Source organism: Labeo rohita, chromosome 17 (assembly GCF_022985175.1).
Source record: "Labeo rohita strain BAU-BD-2019 chromosome 17, IGBB_LRoh.1.0, whole genome shotgun sequence".
NCBI lineage: Eukaryota > Metazoa > Chordata > Actinopteri > Cypriniformes > Cyprinidae > Labeo > Labeo rohita.
The window spans coordinates 28,226,501-28,240,460 of record NC_066885.1 but is presented as its reverse complement, the minus strand read 5'-3'; the positions used below and the strand labels follow the sequence as shown (position 1 = coordinate 28,240,460).

At 36.1% G+C, this 13,960-nt stretch overlaps 1 protein-coding gene across 4 annotated transcripts in view; it reads right to left on the bottom strand.

Moving 5' to 3' along the window:
• The window catches only part of eml5 (EMAP like 5), a 128,942-nt gene that overhangs the window by 52,497 nt on the left and 62,485 nt on the right, over positions 1-13,960 (bottom strand). For 3 of the 4 annotated variants that reach the window (XM_051133784.1, XM_051133787.1, XM_051133786.1), the window contains exons 6-16: positions 13,606-13,741; positions 13,398-13,421; positions 12,957-13,158; positions 9,124-9,261; positions 7,068-7,324; positions 6,772-6,984; positions 6,513-6,680; positions 4,546-4,652; positions 4,293-4,411; positions 739-925; positions 481-586 (exon numbers count right to left, since the gene is read on the bottom strand). In XM_051133784.1, coding sequence (XP_050989741.1) covers positions 481-586; positions 739-925; positions 4,293-4,411; positions 4,546-4,652; positions 6,513-6,680; positions 6,772-6,984; positions 7,068-7,324; positions 9,124-9,261; positions 12,957-13,158; positions 13,398-13,421; positions 13,606-13,741 — 1,657 coding nt within the window. The remainder of the gene's footprint in view (positions 1-480; positions 587-738; positions 926-4,292; positions 4,412-4,545; positions 4,653-6,512; positions 6,681-6,771; positions 6,985-7,067; positions 7,325-9,123; positions 9,262-12,956; positions 13,159-13,397; positions 13,422-13,605; positions 13,742-13,960) is intronic. The other variant, XM_051133785.1, reaches the window with a different exon arrangement.

Below are 13,960 nucleotides of genomic sequence, written 5' to 3'. Positions count from 1 at the left end.
TCGGGTGAAGTGAAGAGAAGAAGAACTTAACATGGAGCTGGGAATCTGAAGGATCTAGAGAGATTCTGTATGAAGGAATGGTGTCTGATCTCGTCAAGTGTTCTCCAAACTCATCAGGCATTATAGGAGAAAACTGAGAGCTCTTATCTTGGGAAAAGGTCGTTGCAATAATTGGGTGCCAGCGTGAACTAGAGAAGAACATTTATTTCATAATAAGAGTTTCCCACACTTTCCATTGCTTTACTTCAATGATAGGTCAGAATTTTGTGAATTTTTTGAATGAAAGATAAAAAAGTTAAACAATGCAGATTCATTTTCACAGCCACCTTTGCTCATATTTACCAAGGGTGCCAATATTAGTGGAGGGCACTGTATGTTTGCCACTAATAATCAGGACACCAAACTTGACCCCAGGAAGGGGCTTTTATCACTATAGTATTCATCAACACTTTTAATTAATTGTTAATTAACACTGCATACCTGAGAAGTCAAGTGCACACACCCCAAACTGGTGGAATCCTTTAAGAACAGACAGTGGCTTCAAAAACTCTGTTTCCCATATATGAATAGAAGAATCACGGCCCACCTGTTTAAGAATCAAACACAGATAATTAATATTCCCTGATCATAAAGTGACCATAAGCTGAACTGAAGTGATTTTGATGTATTCAGTAAGGAAACATTTCTGCTCTGTATGCTGTTGATGACAAAGACAGCTGCTTGTGCAGCTGACTGTACCTGGCCTGTGGCTACATAGTCTTTGACGGGGTGGATGGCCAGACAGAGGATGTCATCATCGTGGCCCAGGTAAAAGCGTTGTGTGTTCTGCTGCCTGTTGTACACCACTCCCACAGCTGCCACATGATACACAATCTCACCGGTCTGGGTGTAGAAGAGGTTACTTCTGCAGTCATAACCTCTGTAACTGAAACACACATTTACACACACACACAAATATTACAAGTGTTTCCTCAACTATAGCTCATCCTATACTAAGTCACTTTTCTAAGTCTATTGAATGCATTTACCAAAACAATTTGCTCTGTAACTTGATTAAGCCAGTAGGTGGCGACAAGTAAATGCTTTCTGAATCATGAGTGAGTCACTGAATAAGTCACTCAACTGACTTTGTTAATGAATGAAACAGGTCATATTATACTTCATTAAAATAAATTGCATGTCTACAAATCTATCTACAAGAGATCTTTTCTTCTGTATTGTGATTATTGAAAAATAAATAAATGTAGGGTAATGACATAGTTCTATGCATTGTTGGTTAATTGAATTTTGCTATATGGTCGTTGCACTCCAAACTGGAGGCAGATGACTGCAAACTAATGTTCACGATAAGATTTATAATATGCATTTTAAAAAAGCTTAAGGTGATGACCTTATGCTTTCATGCTGACTTTGAGCATTTTCGACACCAATAACAACAAAGCTATTTACATTCTTTTTTTATCAATTTTGTAAACTGCTGAGCATAACTTTTATCAAGCTTTAAAAAAAAGCAACACAGGCCTTATTAAATTTCGAAAATGTTCTTAGATCTTTTTAATTGTGTATGATCATCGCATTTTTCATAATTTTTCAGTCTACACTTACACCACTGTAAATGCATTAGTGTCATTTCTACTTATTTCAATAAATGGACAAACAGAGATGGACAAATGGGATTTTATCCAGTGACCTATATTGCCTTGCTTCTGTAAACACTGAATAAACTCATCTAAATTTATTTCTCTGCATCATCTTTTCATTTTCTAAAAGCAGATTCAGGTCTACTCTAGCTACACAGCTTCACTAAGCAACATTGCAACTGCAACTAGTACTGTTCTTAGATTGTAATCCGTAACCCCTAAACCATCTGATGACCTTTGGATGCATTTGAAACAAATGCTACACATCTGTAGTTCACCTTTTGGATGCAGCTGTGGTTGTCATTGCAGGCCTTGAGTTCAACGGAAGGTTTTTTTTTGACAAGGATTAGCGCGTTTGGGCTTTAAAAGACCAAAATTGATGGGCAACTGTGTTGTGAGTCCAGTTTCCAGCTTCTACACTGGTCAACAGCACAAGACTGTCTTTCACTTTCTTCCAGCACTCCAAATTATCTCAGAGTAGTTGGAAAGCGTGAGCCTGTGATGTAAGCCAGTTTTAACAACTTTCAGTCTGACATGTAAAGGGTGAAAAGAAAAGGAGACAGCATGGTTCCTGAGATATCTCAGTGTTGGGCACCATCTTCTTCAGAACACAGCTGGAGGCTGTCAGAAAGGTCTTATAATCCAGCAGACTGTGGGGGTGTCCACACGCATTACTCTGAGCTTCGTCTGAGTCAGAGAAGCAGGCCGATGTTGAAGGTATTGGTAATGTCAAAGAACATCAACCTGGAGACAACCTTCATAAGATGTGTGAAATGACAGCAACTGCTCTATAGTCTCTAAGGGTGACTAAGGTTCATGTTTGGGACTGAGACTGGCACTTGCCAGAGCTGTGGCATGCATATTTTTAGCTAAACAAAGAGTTGAAGATTTGCAGGTACATAACTAAATAATGAAAGATAAATGGAAACCTATTTACACTGTGTCTACACTACAGATGTGTGGTCTGTTCAAAATTAAATCACTCCCATTACAATCCACAACTTTTATTTTGGATGCAATTAATTGTGATTAATCGATTTGACAGCGCTACTCACGTGTAATTTTGGGTATGAACTTTAATATCATCATTTCATTTATTGTTTTTAATGTTTTATTTATTCCTCTGAAGTCCACTCAATAATATTTCAGATAACAATAAAACATTTCAAAAATATAGAATTTATTAAGTTAATATTATTTAAACTATTACATTTTTCAAGCATTACTTGTTAGTTGTTCTTCTGGTGTTGTTGCTAATCTACTTCCTCGTTATATTATATTATATTATATTAGTACAGTAACTCAGGGTTTTAAAGGAGAAGTCCACTTCCAAAACAAAGATTCATATATAATGTACTCATCTCTTGTCATCCAAGATGTTCATGTCTTTCTTTTTTCAGTCGTAAAGAAATTATGTTTTTTGTGGAAAACATTTAAGCATTTTTCTCCATATAATGGACTGGTATGGTTCCCTGATTTTGAACTTCCAAAATGCAGTTTAAATGCTAGTTCAAACGACACCAAATGCGGTGGTAAATGATCCCACCCGAGAAAGAAGGGTCTTATCTAGCGTAACGATCAGTTATTTTAATAAAAATAATACAATTTATATACTTTTTAATGCCAAGCGCTCGTCTTGTCTTACTCTGCCTGGACTGTCTTTTTTTCCAGTTCATGACAGTTAGGGTATGTCGAAAAACTCCTGAATTTTAAAATCATCCTATATCACTGTTTTACCTTTTTTGTTAAGGGTGTTTGATCTTCTTTGCATGTTCACTTTGCAAAGACTGGGTCGGTACTTCTGCAGCGATGTAGGAAGATTTTTAAAAGATAATTTCTTTACGACTGAAGAAAGAAAGACATTAACATCTTGGACGACAAGGGGGTGAGCACATTACATGTCAATCTTTGTTTTGGAAGTGGACCTCTCCTCTCCTTTAAGAAAGGGATAATGTACATCCAGCCGGCTGTTATCGCAGAATAAAGCCCGACATGTTTATCAGCTGATGTGAAGGGTTGTTGTATAAGACTGAAGGTCTTTATTTTGCGATAACAACCTGCTGGATGTACGTTATCCAACTTATTACACAGCTGCTTGCCACAAAAGTAAATAATTAGACATAAAACGGTTGAAATATTTGAATGCAAAGCTTAAGTGAAGAAAGCAGTTGCTAGCAAGCTGCGTTTGTATGAAATGAGAGAACGATTCTGCGATACCATGACATAATTAAATAATTGTGCTCGTAACATTGAATTGTTTTCATTTTTTATTAGCCAACCAAACGCAAAGCTTCCACAAAGAAAAAATGTCCCACCAATCCCACCAAGTGAACAGCGCCAACTGCAGGCAATTACCCAGAATAAAATACCTTGGAATGTGGTGACTAACCAATCAGAATCAAGTATTCCACAGAGTCATGAAATAATAACAATTCACAACAAAAGAAAAAATCCTTGTATAAACAAGCAGGTCACAGTAGTCAGGTTGTTTGTAACATGGTAGCTGGTTTGTGTACAAACTGTACACTATGTTTATGTTTGGGAGACAGAGAAAAATGATTTATTTCCCATCTTTTCAGTGTTTTTGAGAACTCCTCAAATAATAAACCATGATGTCTGTCAATGCTGTTTGGGATCTGTTGAAGCACTTACCCATGAATAAAGTGCAACCTCAATCCACTGGCTGGAGCTCTTTCCCTCTTCTTCATGGCCATGGCACGATGCTTCTCCTTACACTGCTCTTTAAGCTGAGGTAGATCTTCTTTGTAAACCTGGACCAAAAAACATCACCATAAAACACTCCAAACACACAACCAAGGAGAATTTGTCAGCAGAAGACTCATGAGAGGACCTGCCGTCAAGTTTTGACATTAAAATGTCTTTTTTTAACCATGCCACCACAGACCTGTCGTCTGTAAGTAAGTTGTGTTTCCTGTTCGATTTCAGAATCCATCTCAGGCACGTCTGACTGATCCGAGTCAGATTCCTCGCTGTGTGAGTCTACTAATGTCTCTGTAAGACAGAGGAGGCAAAACAAGTAAGCTCCTTTGTTGATCATGCATTCCACTGAAGCAAAACAAATAAATGAATTAACAAATTAGCAATGATTCCATTTATCACGATCTCATGAGGAGACCTGAGTACATTGCTGCAGCTCCCCTTTATAGATTTATCACTAAGAAAACTGCTGATGGCTAAAAAATAGAACTGCCAACGTGAGCAGTGAGAAATCCATTAGGAAAATGAACAGTGACATGGTAGACTGAGCAGCAACATGCAAGGAAAAAAAAAGAAACAAGAAAAAGTGGACTCAATTTGCATTAGTAAAAAGGGGCTTTGCTTATATAATACAGCAAATATTTAAGCAGCACAGCTGTTGCCTTGAGATTCATTTGTTTCTTCAACAGATTCATCAATAATTCAGCAGAGTAAAAATAGATGAAAAAATTCAGTAGACGTAAAAATAGCAAAACCAAAAATAACAAATAATGCAGCATATAACTGGTGTATCAGGTCAAAAATAAAACATATATTGATATTTTGTTGTACCTGTGTACTGGGTCAATATCACTGTAGGGTGCCTTTTTGGTGTCCTGTACATAAATAACTCATCTGCCATGATAACATAAAAATGACTATGAAAGGGTGTGCTTTATTAGTCTAAGTTTTTATATTCATAACAAAAGCATTACTTTTGCTCTTTAGATGCATTTTATAGATTTGTTTAAGTTTTGTGTAGGAGGATGCGTGTTATTTTGATATGTCCCATGCACTGCTCATTAAATTTGAATGAGAGTAGAATATAGTCATATCATAAAATTTGAAAATTTTGCTCTCCTGTTAATATTTTGTTAAATAAGAGATTACTCAATTTGAGTGTATTGATCATTTGGCAATACAAATTATATTTTTATTTAATAAAAAAGAAGAGTTTGTCCATGTCCCTTGAATGGTTGTCCACCCTGTCGTATTGGGGAATCCGTCACTTTAAGAAAAGGCCGTCCCCTTTAGTGGCATCTGGACAACAGATTTTTGGCTGAGGTGAGTAAGACTTTTAAACTGACAAATTTTCTTCATATGAGTTTGCTTACTTGCTTTTCCTAAGCTTAACATGTCCACCCTGTTGGCATAAAATATGCCAGAAATGACTAGAATACAGTATTTTCAAAATATGTATGTTTAAATATACCAAATTCTAATATGCTAATTGAAGCTAAAAATGTCCACCCTGTCGTTGTTCCAAAATGTCCACCCTGTCATGTCAGCCACTCATAGCATTCATTTGTAGTTAATATTGCTAAAAACTAAAATGAATGGGGGGGGATATCAATGTGATTGAGAATGTAATTATATTATTTATTATTATTATATTATTGAAGTTGAATAAATGTTTCACTGTCATATTTTGTCATGGTTTGTGTGTTTTGCTTTATGTGTCCACCCCATCGTCTGTTGGTCCACCCTGTCATCTTGATATTTCAAATTAATGTTTTAAATAATTCAATCATATCGGCAATAATCCAGTGTGTTCAATATCTAGGTGTGGGGGCAATAACATGCGAACAAAAAACTGCATCCAAATATCAGTTTTCTTCAAATAAGAAAAAATACATGTGCAAATTGTATGAGTTTCTTTAAAAACACATGGTTTACATAAAATCTGTTATGCATTTATAATTTGAAAGCAAACAAATAACCCTGTTTGAAAATGGGACATCATACCTTTCAGAAAATATCATTTGCATCTTAATATTGCAATGAAAATGTAATATATATGTTACTGAAAACAGTAATATATATGTCCATGACAGTCTATGGTGATACTGACCCTACTATATCTAGATAGATTAAAAATAAGATTGTGGCTCACACCTTGAGGAGCTATATGAAGAGTTTCTTTTGATTTCCTTTCAGGGACAAACTTCCACTGGAACACTGAGTGGTCGGCTCCACCAATAGTAATCACCCACTGATAATCATGTGACCATCTGATGTTGGTTATGTGTGCTGAGTGTCCTAAATATTTTTTAAACTTAGCACCTGAGGATGTAAAAACGACAAACTGAGTAAGCATAAATAATTACAGAATGTCATTAACAAAAAACGAGACCAAGAATAAAAGAGGACCCACCTTTTCTTACACATGGGTATCGAAATAATTTAACTAATCCATAATCGTCCGCTGTAACTAAAACTTGACTATTGAAGTTGGCATCTACAGAGTTGATGTCATTGATATCAGAGTATTTAGGCCAGATCCCGTTCACCTCCGGCCCGAGGACACAAGTCCACGAAGACCACTGGACAAGCTTCAGCTCTTCTCTGTTGGTCACTTCCTTGCCACCTAAACACAAACAACACTGTCAGTCAGAATTACATGATCAAATCTGAGACATAAATACTGGAAAGAGAGTACAGAGCTCTTACTGGGCATCCTGTAGAAGAGCCGTCGACCGTTCCCGTCATTGGTCTGTAGATACTTGCTGTCGGTGGACCAATCCATGTGTGTGATGAAGCTGCTGGAGCCCACGCATTCGCCCACCTTCTTATAGCGCTGCACAACGCCGTAGATGTCCACCGAGTTATCGTTAGAGCCCACGGCTAGGTGCGCCCCGTCAGGGGAGTACTTGAGTTCATGGATGGCCTCTTTACGGTCCTTAATGTGGACAACCTCCGTCATGTCCCTGCAAAATGAGTACAGGTCTAACAGATTTGCGTAGTTTATTGTGCTGTAACTTATTTTAGGATGCTTTAGACCAGGGATACAGAAACTGCACAGCTCAGGGGGTCACTTTTAGTGCGGAGTGATCAGCGGCCTATGAATAAAATGACCTGGTAATAGTAATAGATGCTTGATTTTTTAAAATGTGCAGTAATCAACAATTACAACTGTCTTAGATCAGCCTCATATTTTAATCATTCATCAAAACAATAAGAACCTTTAAGTTTTTATTGTCATTGTCTGAAATGCAGTGTGGATGAGTCAAAGATGTAAGTGTGTCCATTAAAGGGGTCATCGGATGCAAAATTCACTTTTACATGTTGTTTGAGTATAAATGTGTGTTGGCAGTGTGTGCACACAACCACCCTATAATGATCAAAAACACCCAGTGCTTTTTTAAAAATCCATATAAATCATAATCTCTTTTTCAAAACAAGACAGTCTCAGCTTCTTGTCGGTGTGACGTGAGTGTAAGGGTTTTTTTATGAATCTTTGAAAATCGCCCTTCCAAATAATGTGCTAGTTAGCAAGTATGGCTGCTAAATTTGGCTAAAGTTTACAGTCTGTTCATCATCCCACGTCATTTCAGAAAAGTTTTACTTTTTCATCTATTATTTATATTTCATTTTATTTCAACCAAAAAACATCTTTTAATAAGGCAAACCCGATTATTTTAAATTAACACACTTTTTGTTTACTTATTTACTTATTCATTCATTCATTCATTCATTCATTCATTAACAAATACCTGAATTTATTAATAAACTAACATATATAATTCATTTAAAAAAAAAAAAAAAAAAAAAAAAATTTAAATTTTTTTGGATATAAACAATAGTTAAAAAAAAGTCTTAACTTTTCTTAAAACTAATTTTGCACTGGCAACTAACTAAAATTAAAATGTTTAAATACTTCAATTCCTGAAAATAAAACTGAAATTAAAAAAAAAAAAAACTAATTAAAGGCACAAAGAGGTAAAATCTAATAAAAATAAACATGAGCCCATAAAAATTAATAAAACAATCTAAAATTAAAAAGAAAAGTGAAAATAAATACATAAAATATTAACAAATACTATAATAGTAAATAAATAACATTAAAATAACAGTGCTTGTCATAAAAGGACAAATCAAAATCAGACTTTTCGGATTGGATGCCCATTTTCCACAAGTTTGTAAGATTCTTTAGGGTCTTCATTAAAATTTTTGCAACATACTTTGGTTAAAATTCCTCAAAGGTTGTGTAAAACAACACCCTTTTTACCTCGTCAAAAACAGCTCTTTTCACACTGTGCATGTCTCTTTAAATAATAATGAGCTACTGCTTACTCCGCCCTTCTCTTCTGTTTTTTGTGTATTCTGTGGTGTGTTATCATCAAAAACAAAACTAACCCATTGCGTCCTTAGTGACTCTGTTGTTGGAAGAAAATGAAGACTCTTATTGTAGGGTGGTTGTGTCCACATACTCCTAAGACATTTATTTATATGCAAACACCATGTGAAAGTGAATTTTGCATCCGATGTCCCCTTTAAGTATTTACTGAACATGACACAAAGTCATGATGGTCTCTAGAGGGCCTCTATATGACATACTCCTGTTTACTGTCTTTTCCTCCTTGTTGGTTGCTGCACGTCAAGCAGTTCTCAAATATTAACAAGCAGGCAAGCAGTTTTGATAAGCTTGTGGCAGGTCAAATTTGTCTAGTATCCCTGCTGTCTGGTAGACAGCTTTCTTCTGCTCTGTTTTGTCTGGGTGCTTCACCTGACTCTCAGCACTGTGAAGGATCCATCTTTCATCCCCAGAGCGAGGTGGATACCATCCGTACTAACAGCAGCACAGCGTATTGGCTCCTCCATGTTGCAGCGTGCTATTAGCGCATGATCTACGAGACTCCAAATCCTCCAATTCAGAAAGAAAAAGAGCACGTAATGACCCATAAAAATACACAAATTAGTGCACTGAGCATTAAAAATCATGTTATTAATAGTCTTCATCTAAGCGGAAGTTAATACACTCACTGAGGAAACTCTATTGCTCAGAGGTTTCATTACAGCTCATGACACATGAAGTGTGTAATGTCAATTACTGTAAATTTAATGTGCCACTAGCAGGACCAGAACTGCACAAATAATCCTAGTTTATTTTTGTATTTTCCTGTATTTTTATTCTGTTACATTTTTTGTGTATATAGTTTTCACTCATTTTTATTTCAGTTTTAGTTTGTTATTTTCATACATCAAGTTAAAGGAGAAGTCCACTTCCAGAACAACAATTTACAGATAATGTACTCACCCCTATGTCATCCAAGATGTTCGTGACTTTCTTTCTTCAGTCATAAAGAAATTGTGTTTTTTGAGGAAAACATTTCAGGATTTTTCTCCATATAATGGACTGATATGGTGCCCTGAGTTTGAATTTCCAAAACGTAGTTTAAATGCAGCTTCAAACGATCTCAAATGCAGTTGTAAACGATCCCAGCCGAGGAAGAAGGGTCTTGTCTAGCGAAACGATCAGTTATTTTCAATTTAAATACTTTTTAATCTCAAACGCTCGTCTTGTCTTGCTCTCCCTGAACACTCTGTATTCTCAAGACAGTTAGGGTTTGTTGAAAAAACTCAGATTGTATTTTCTCACTCCCCACACGGAAATAACCTATATGAACATATATGTTTTAATATAGGTTTTGATATAGGTTTTTAATATATGTGACATATATAAAATTGGCCAATTTTATATATGTCACATATATTAAAAACCTATATCAAAACCTATATTAAAACATATATGTTCATATAGGTTATTTCCGTGTGGGTAAATTCCATAACATGCCAATTACATGTGATACCAATTTCACGTGTTCGCACATAAGTTTTTTACATTTTTTTTTTTTTTTTAGTTAGTTCTTAGTTATTGCCTTGATAATAGAAAATATGAGCTAGGCATCATGTATGACAGTTGCCAAAGTGAGATATGAGCTAAAATGACCAGATCCTGCCATGAGCTATATAAGAGACATATCTTGTTTGTACATATAGGGCTTTTTTGTGGATATAAAGAAGCAATACAGGAGACCTATATGGCCTGTATATGCACATATATGCACCTCAATTTTGCCTATATGTGGCATATATACGCATATATGCAGCATATATATTATCATATATGTGCATATATACTGCATATAGGTTTCATATATGCGTATATATCCTCATATAGGTTCTTTCCATGTGGGTCAACTTCAAAAATCATTTCAAAATCATCCTACCTCACTGCAGAAATACCGACCCAGTCGTTGCAAAGAGAACAAGCAAAGATGATCAAACACCCTTAACAAAAAAGGTAAAACAGCGATATAGGGCGATTTTGAAGTTAAGGGGGAACAGGAGATGGGAGTTTTTGACATACCCTAATTGTCACGAACCGGAAAAAAACAGAGGTCAGGAAAAGCAAGCGTTTGACATTAAAGGCACAATATGTAAGATTTTTGTAATAAAATGTCCAAAAACCGCTTGCACAGTGTTATATATTTCATGCAGTTGTGTACTTATGTTATCTCAAAAGTTCTCAAGGATTTGTAAATCCAGAGAAATTCCTGTTTTAAATAATAACTCATCCCTTGTCATTGCCTATCAATGATGCAACATCCTCGGTTTCCGCTTATGAATATAAGTATAACTGTTTTTTAATATAACTTTTAAACTAATTATCCAAATAATGTATAGTCCTACAAAGCTATTATTATCAGAACCTGTGAGCAGAGCATAGCGGGAGTAGATCAGTGGATGAGAGGGTAAGGACATTTTACCAGTGTTGGCCGCTACAGCACTACTACAGCATAGCACAGTAGCGCTACTGCAAACAGGAACAAGTATACTACATAGAAACTTCCTATAGGTGCGTTATTTGAGCAGACTCAGACTTTCTGGTGAGCATGAGTAACGTTAGCAGTACACGAGTGGAAAGCACATTCATAGAGCAGAATATTGAGCAGAGCATCACACCGCCCAGTGACAGCGGCCAGAGGAGAGTGAAACTGTGTGCTAAACACTGCTGGTCAGTGCAGTGCGGCACGTCATATATAGGCCTGTATTATATATATATGTATTTTCAGCCGTTTTTCTCTTTTAAGCAGCTGAAAATTCAGTCCATGCCTAGTTTTTATCAGGTCCGGTGAGGAAACCTATGGTAATGTAATTAAATACAGTATGTGCTGCACAAAAACATTTTAGTCATACTTGCAAATACGGTGGGTTCGTTCAAGTTTACTTTTAGAACGACTGTTTTGCACACGTAAAAATGTGCATCATAAAACCGCCAAATCATGACAAATATTCACATATCAGTAAAAGGCTAATATTGAATCAAATTGCATGTTCTTTGCAGATAAATCATTACGATGACATAAAATGCTGTTATTAAATGTACGGGTAAGTTTTAAAAAAAGCAATATATTACCTCATCCGTCAGCATGATTTGTGAAAACGACATCTCCCAACGTTCCATGCTCTGTCATTGCGTCATCGAGGTTCGCCTCTGTTATTGTTTTGAAAATGCGACCTCTAGCGGCAAAAACTGACATATTGTGCCTTTAAAAGGTATATGAATTGTATTATTTTTATGAAATAACCAATCGTTTTGCTAGATAAGACACTTCTTCCTTGGCTGGGATCATTTACAACCGCATTTGGGATCGTTTGAAGCTGCATTCAAACTGCATTTTGAAAGTTCAAACTCGAGGCACCATATCAGTCCATTAACGTTATATGGAAAATCCTGAAATGTTTTCCTTTAAAAAACAATTTCTTTACGACTGAAGAAAGAAAGACGTGAACATCTCGGATGACAAGGGGGTGAGTAAATTATCTGTAAATTGTTGTTCTGGAAGTGGACTTCTCCTTTAAACTACGTTGAAACGGATCGTTTATATATATGTATATATATATATTTCAATTTTGTTTTCTTTTTTCATGGTTTTAGTTATATTTTTAGTTAATTATAATGACCCTAGCACTTAACTGTAGACTACTGAATGTGGACTTGCAGTGTACTTCAAAACTTAAAATTACAAGTATTTTTTAAAACTGTACTTGTACTTGATTAACTAAAAGGTGCTTAAACATAGTTAGAAGTTATTTTATGATACTGAAAGTGCACTGTGTAATAATGTCAAATTGAAAGTTAAAATTAAAATAAAAAAGTGCAAATTAATTTAAATTATAATGATTGTCAATACACTTAGCAGTACACTTGAACTGTATTTTAAAGGCAACAGAAGAAATTATGAAATTACAAATAGACATATACTTAAGTCCAACTTAAGTGGGTCAAAAGATTCAGCTAATTGCATTTAATATTAATTTAAACTATATTACATTTTAATTCAATTGCAATTAACAGTTAGCACTTAAGTGTATTTTTCTAAATTATAGTATTTTAGTAAAAAGTGCTGTTTTTAAAGTATGTTTTTTAAAAGGGTTCTCAGTTTGTTCTCCATTCAATCCATTTTCTATATTAGAAAAACAACTGAGCCATTAAACAGATCTTTGTCATTCTGAGTGATTCACATGTGGCATTAGCTAGTTTTCGTCTCTTACCGAACAGAGCGGTCGTCGCTGCCGGTCATGGCGAGAGGTTTGGTCGGATGAACCGCCAGGGCCCACAGCTCGCCCTCACAGTGACCCTGCATGATAAGGAAGGGCTTGGTGCGATCGTGCACCACCACCTCGAAAATCTCACTGTCCTGTGTGCCCACCAGAATGTGATCCCCTCTCCAGCACACGCTACGCACTGACAGGCCTGCACAGATCCATCACATAAACACTTCGTAAGCAAATGAAGGTAAATGTGGAAGTAAACAGACATGATCCTGAAACATACTGAAGGATGTACACTGTAGACCGTCAAGGATGGAGAGGGTGCTTGGGTGCTTGATAATACATATAGACATCTGGGATCGGTGACAAACAGGGGTAAGAGCTATGGATATAACACAGGGCGGACAGCCTGCATAAAGAACACTGACCACTACAACGCACCTCTTGAATTTTCACCTCTAGCTACTGATGAGTCAGAGGAAAGGAAAGTAAAAGAAGAAAAGAGATACAGCTGCGTTAGAGACAAAGGACTTCAGCATTGTGGGATCCTGAGTATTTAACAACAAAAGATAAGTGGCAACTTAATAGAATAAACAAAATAAATGTCAGTGTAGAGTAATGCTGGGAGTTTGTAGAGGCTCTGACTCACCCTTATATCCCTGGTCTGTTTCCCTGAGGTCAATGACGGTGATGGGTTTGAAGTTCAGGTCCCATAACCGGATGCACCCATCCCTGCCTCCCGTGGCAAAGCCTTCTTCACACGCATTCATGCTGAAAATACCAGACTACACACACATACACAGAGAGAGAGAGAGAGGCTCTGAGAGGCTGAATGTCTCTGACAACTAAAAAAAATTTGAGAATCTAAAGTCTCAAACTTTCACTGCAGTGCTAAGGGTCAAAGAAACTAAGAAGAAACTAAGTGCTAAGGGTCAAAGAAAGCTGAAAAAGATTTGCAGATCTTAAAGGGTTCATATCATCAATAAAAAAAAAAACAACCTCTC